Below are 6,116 nucleotides of genomic sequence, written 5' to 3' on the forward strand. Positions count from 1 at the left end.
TTGGTAGAAATGTCTCTATAACAGAGGAATGCCTCATTCACTAAGGTAGGGATTTTGAGGAAATTTTTTAATATTAAAGGAGGATGATCAAGTGGGCTTCATCCTGGGGATGCAAGGCTGGTTCAACATACGCAAATCAATAAACGTAATCCAGCATATAAACAGAACGAAAGACAAAAACCACATGATTATCTCAATAGACGCAGAAAAGGCCTTTGACGAAATTCAACAGCCCTTCATGCTAAAAACTCTCAATAAATTCGGTATTGATGGAACGTATCTCAAAATAATAAGAGCTATTTATGACAAACCCACAGCCAATATCATACTGAATGGGCAAAAACTGGAAGCATTCCCTTGGAAAAGTGGCACAAGATAGGGATGCCCTCTCTCACCACTTCTATTCAACATAGTGTTGCAAGTTCTGGCTAGGGCAATCTGGCAAGAGAAAGAAATAAAGGGGATTCAGTTAGGAAAAGAAGAAGTCAAATTATCCCTCTTTGCAGATGACATGATTGTATATTTAGAAAACCCCATCGTCTCAGCCCAAAATCTCCTTAAGCTGATAAGCAACTTCAGCAAAGTCTCAGGATATAAAATTAACGTGCAAAAATTCTTATACAGCAGTAATAGACAAACAGAGAGCGAAATCATGAATGAACTTCCATTCACAATTGCTTCAAAGAGAACAAAATACCTAGGAATCCAACTTACAAGGGATGTAAAGGACCTCTTCAAGGAGAACTACAAACCACTGCTCAGTGAAATAAAAGAGAACACAAACAAATGGAAGAACATACCATGCTCATGGATAGGAAGAATCAATATTGTGAAAATGGCCATACTGCCCACAGTAATTTATAGATTCAATGCCATCCCCATCAAGCTACCAATGACTTTCTTCACAGAATTGGAAAAAACGGCTTTAAAGTTCATATGGAACCAAAAAAGAGCCCGCATTGCCAAGACAATCCTAAGTCAAAAGGACAAAGCTGGAGGCATCATGCTACTTGACTTCAAACTATACTACAAGGCTACAGTAACCAAAACAGCATGGTACTGGTACCAAAACAGAGATATAGACCAATGGAACAGAACAGAGTCCTCAGAAATAACACCACACATCTACAGCCATCTGATCTTTGACAAACCTGAGAAAAACAAGAAATGGGGAAAGGATTCCCTATTTAATAAATGGTGCTGGGAAAATTGGCTAGCCATAAATAGAAAGCTGAAACTGGATCCTTTCCCTACTCCTTATACGAAAATTAATTCAAGATGGATTAGAGACTTAAATGTTAGACCTATTACCACAAAAACCCTAGAAGAAAACCTAGGTAATACCATTCAGGACATAGGCATGGGCAAGGGCTTCATGTCTAAAACACCAAAAGCAACGGCAGCAAAAGCCAAAATTGACAAATGGGATCTAATTAAACTAAAGAGCTTCTGCACAGCAAAAGAAACTACCATCAGAGTGAACAGGCAACCTACAGAATGGGAGAAAACTTTTGCAATCTACTCATCTGACAAAGGGCTAATATCCAGAACCTACAAAGAACTCAAACAAATTTACAAGAAAAAAACAAACAACCCCATCAAAAAGTGGGCAAAGGATATGAACAGACATTTCTCAAAAGAAGACATTCATACTGTCAACAGACACATGAAAAAATGCTCATCATCACTGGTCATCAGAGAAATGCAAATCAAAACAACAATGAGATACCATCTCACACCAGTTAGAATGGCAATCATTAAAAAGTCAGGAAACAACAGGTGCTGGAGAGGATATGGAGAAATAGGAACACTTTTACACTGTTGGTGGGATTGTAAACTAATTCAACCATTGTGGAAAACAGTGTGGCGATTCCTCAGGGACCTAGAACGAGAAATACCATATGACCCAGCCATCCCATTACTGGGTATATACCCAAAGGATTATAAATCATGCTGCTATAAAGACACATGCACACGTATGTTTATTGCAGCACTATTCACAATAGCAAAGACTTGGAATCAACCCAAATGTCCATCTGTGACAGACTGGATTAAGAAAATGTGGCACATATACACCATGGAATACTATGCAGCTATAAAAAAGGATGAGTTTGTGTCCTTTGTAGGGACATGAATGCAGCTGGAAACCATCATTCTCAGCAAACTATCACAAGAACAGAAAACCAAACACCGCATGTTCTCACTCATAGGTGGGAATTGAACAATGATATCACTTGGACTCGGGAAGGGGAACATCACACACCGGGGCCTATCATGGGGAGGGCGGAGGGATTGCATTGGGAGTTATACCTGATGTAAATGACGAGCTGATGGGTGCTGACGAGTTGATGGGTGCAGCACACCAACATGGCACAAGTATACATATGTTATAAACCTGCACATTGTGCACATGTACCCTAGAACTTAAAGTATAATAATAATATAAAAAAAAAATTAAAGGAGGACGTGTGTGATTCAATTGATCTGAAGTTTCTTTTCACTGTGGTCCCTAGACCAGCCCCTTACTTTGACAGGCCTGTGACCAGTTATCAGTGTGGATCAAGGGCCACAGACCTGTCACCATCACTGAGCAAGCAATTCAAAGTCCAGGACTTTGCTAAAAGGACAATTTACCAGGACAAGTCAGAGTAGCCAGTTTCAATTCCAGGCAAACACTCGTATCTATACACTCCCAACAGCCAGACCAGCCTGATAACTGTTTGGGGTTTTTCACTTCCTGTGTTGTATGTGTTGAATCTTCAATAGTGACTGTAAAGCAAACCAAGACGACCACCCCACTGTGCACTCGCAGGGGCAGCCTGCAAAAGAAGGAGTTAAAAAAAGAAAGAAGAAAGAAGCTCCAAACCTACCCTAAAAACATGAACAAAACCCTATTCTGTCATCACCATTATTAAACTAGGTCTATTATGCCTCTTATCGTTGGCTTTGAAGAGATAACAGACATGTCTTGTTAATTAAAGAAAAGTCACAGGGATATTTGAAAAAAAAGAACAGAAGAAGTATCCAGAAATGTCGAATTTGTGTCACATCTCTTGAAACCAGAGCCCCCAGATACTTTCATGGCCAACTTCCCAGAGACAGCCAGAAAACAAGGTCATCCTTGTTCCCCAAATCGCCACCCTCCTGCTCTAGGTTTGCTCTGTGGGTCTGTACCCAGGACAGGAGCCACCATCTCTACGGTGGAGAAATGAAGTTACAACATGATCTTTCAGATATGACCAGTCCTAAGCTCTCCAGTATATCCAGGGCTCATGAGGGACCAGTTTTGTACAAACTGCACTAATACAATTATGCCACAAGATGGTTATAAAATATTTCATATGCAAAGAGCCAATGTAAACAAGGGAGTTACCCACCCAATACACATGTTCCATCAAACAGAAAATAAATATTGGCCAGACTCAATGGCATTCAGTTCAAGGCCAAAGAAACAGGCCACAAAGGGCAGACACTTAATAAAATTAACTGACAATTAAAACTGACAATGTGAGCAGCTTCCTTAGGAATTCTATCAGATGTCGCATCTGAGTCAATAGCCAAATGGCCTGATAACAATGGCTTTCTATGGAGAAAGAGTTTCTACATTCTGTTCAGAGCTCTTCGAAGGCAGAATTAAAACACACATATACTTCACCCACCCTGAATCCACAGCTATTTTTAAAAAATAAAAGAGTCTTTCCAAGACTACATAACTTCCGGTTGGTTTCTGGATGGTCTCTGTTCCTTGGCAGTTCCTCCCTTCTAATCTGTTCTACTATTCGCTTCATCTGGTTATAAGCTTTGTTCTTGTTATAAGCTTTGCGTTTTCCTCACCAATAGAAACTTCAGCTTTCAAAGGTGAGCTGCTAATTTTCTTGGAATTGTAAGATCAAGCCAAGTTTCCTGGGATTGTTTTAGGTTATATATAAGAACTGATGATGAACAAAACATGCCCTTCTCTTTCCCCTGAGCATGGGCTGAGAGATTGCTACTCTGTGCTCAGAGATTGTTCAGACTGCCTGGGAGTTGAGGGGAGCAGGGACCAGATGGTGAGGCACCCTGAACTCATCTCCGGCCCCCGCGGGTCAACACTGTGCCTTCAGAAACTATTCCTGAAGTCGATTAGGGAGGGCCTTTTCTGATGCAAAGCGTCCATGCCTCTGGAGCTACTGCGCCCATCCCCGTAAAAATTTAAAATCGATTACTCCAAACTGGGGCAGAAGACATTTTCCGGAAGGCTGCAGTCAAAAGTTAAAACCCCTGGTTTTATCAAATCAGTCTTTACTAACCTATGACGCCTCTGAAAACATTGTAAATCATCACCCCCATCCAACCACTCCCATCATCCTTGCCTCCAGCGCAGACGAAATAATTCCAGCCGATGGTCACACCTCCAATCTCACGCTAAACTAACTCACAGCAGAAAGAAACAAACGACCCCAACAGGGCGCCACAGCTGCTGAAGGGCAGGTCCTCTGTCGCACCCAAGAAAACCCGAGACACGTGTGCGGCCCTTTATTCAGGCGTTTCTGGGCGCGCACTCGCGTCTCCCAGGCGCGCGCGCGCGCGCACACACACACACACACGTACACTACACACACAGCTGAGGACTAACTTTCCTCTTCTTGAGGAGCACCCCATCCCCCGATATCGGCATCTGATCTTCCTAGTTCGGATCCCCGGAACACACTCCTCCTCCAGCCTGCAAGCCACACACGTGGGGAAGCGCGTCCAAGTGGTGCCAGGAGGCAGGAGGGAAGTGCAAAGGTGGGGAAGGCCCGGGACGAGGAAGGAGGGAGCTCTGAGTCGGATCTGGGATCTCAGATCCCTGGGGCAGCGTAGATGCAGGGTAAGCTTCTGGGACGCGGAGAGGGAAAGGCAGCGCGGAAGGAACCCAGAGAAGGTTAAAGGGCGGGGGTGGGACGGAGGATGCAGGGTAGGGGTCGCTCACCTAGGGTTTTGACAGCGATCTGTCTGGTGAGAGGCGGCGGCAGGTTAATGCACACCAAGTCCACGTCCTGATGCAGCAGCACCTCATCAATGCGGCTAGTGTAGAAGGGGACACTCATCTCCTTGGCCAGCTCCTCCGCTTCTTCCTGCGTGCGGCCCCACAGCGCCTTCACCGCGAAGCCCTCGTCTTTTAGCAAAGGGATGATGACACGGGCCGTGAGGCTGGTGCCGAACACGCCCACCCCGGGAAGCATGGCTGCTCAGAGCCGCCTGGTTCTGCTTCTACTCGGATCTCCAGTCCAACACGCGCACACACCCACCTCCAGCTAGTCCTGCACCCGGCTCCTGCAGCCAATCTAGCCGCTGTGCGCCAGCCGCCGTGCACCGGGCAAGGCGCCCGGGTGCCCAGCGCGCACTGAGCTGCAGGCGGAGCAAGCTCGGGGCGCCTCAGTACGGTGACTGCGGCAGTGTCCGCCACGCGGGGCTTGCGTCCTTCCCGGAGTCGGCGACAGGGACCCCCCCAGGGCGCCGGAGGCTTCGAAGCCCCCTGGAGCCCCGGCTCAGGCGGCGCTCCCGCGGCAGCGCCAGTCCGCTGCGTGCGCCCCGCCAAGGCCGCTCCATGGCCGGCTCATCCCCGCGGCCGCGCCGCCGCAGCCCGGGACCGTCTCTCTCTCGCGTCGTTTGCGCAGCCGGCGAATCGCACACACAAACGTCTACACCCTGCCCCAGAGTCTGGGCACGGACCCACTCCGCTGGGGAGTCTCCTTTATCCCTAGCCCTCCGCTCGGAATGAAATAATCCCGCGACCGCCAGGAGGCCGGCTAAGGATGCGGCCCGGAGCGCGCCGGACGGGGATCTCAAGCTGCAGCGCTGCAGCGGAGGCCACGACCCGGCGCCAGCCTCCTCATTTTGCTGCCATGTTCGCTCGCCTCGCGGCTCGGGCGGCCTCGGCCCCAGGCCGGCTCAGGCTCCGGGATCCCGCGGGGACGAGGGCGGAGTTGGCGAGTTTGGCTGTCAGCGGCCGGTGTTCCTGCACCGCCCTCGCCGCAGCGCCGCGCGCCATTGGCCGCCGCGCGCCGCCCCCGCCCCCGCCGCCGCCAGCTCCGGGTGCGCGCTGCGCCCGAGCCCTGGGAGCCCAGCCCGGCTCCTCCCCGTCCCCGCCTCGC

The 6,116-nt window shown here is 48.4% G+C and overlaps 1 protein-coding gene across 2 annotated transcripts in view; it reads right to left on the reverse strand.

Moving 5' to 3' along the window:
* Positions 1-5,877, reverse strand: part of GFOD1 (glucose-fructose oxidoreductase domain containing 1) — a 123,829-nt gene extending 117,952 nt beyond the window's left edge. The window contains exon 1 of one of the 2 annotated variants that reach the window (XM_033216258.1): positions 4,952-5,877. In XM_033216258.1, coding sequence (XP_033072149.1) covers positions 4,952-5,204 — 253 coding nt within the window. In that variant the 5' untranslated portion in view covers positions 5,205-5,877. Of the gene's footprint in view, positions 1-4,289; positions 4,797-4,951 lie in introns of those variants that run through there. The other variant, XM_033216259.1, reaches the window with a different exon arrangement.
* Positions 5,878-6,116: the final 239 nt, after the last annotated feature.

This window comes from Trachypithecus francoisi, unplaced genomic scaffold, assembly GCF_009764315.1.
Source record: "Trachypithecus francoisi isolate TF-2019V2 unplaced genomic scaffold, Tfra_2.0 Lachesis_group10, whole genome shotgun sequence".
NCBI classification, from domain to species: Eukaryota; Metazoa; Chordata; class Mammalia; order Primates; family Cercopithecidae; genus Trachypithecus; species Trachypithecus francoisi.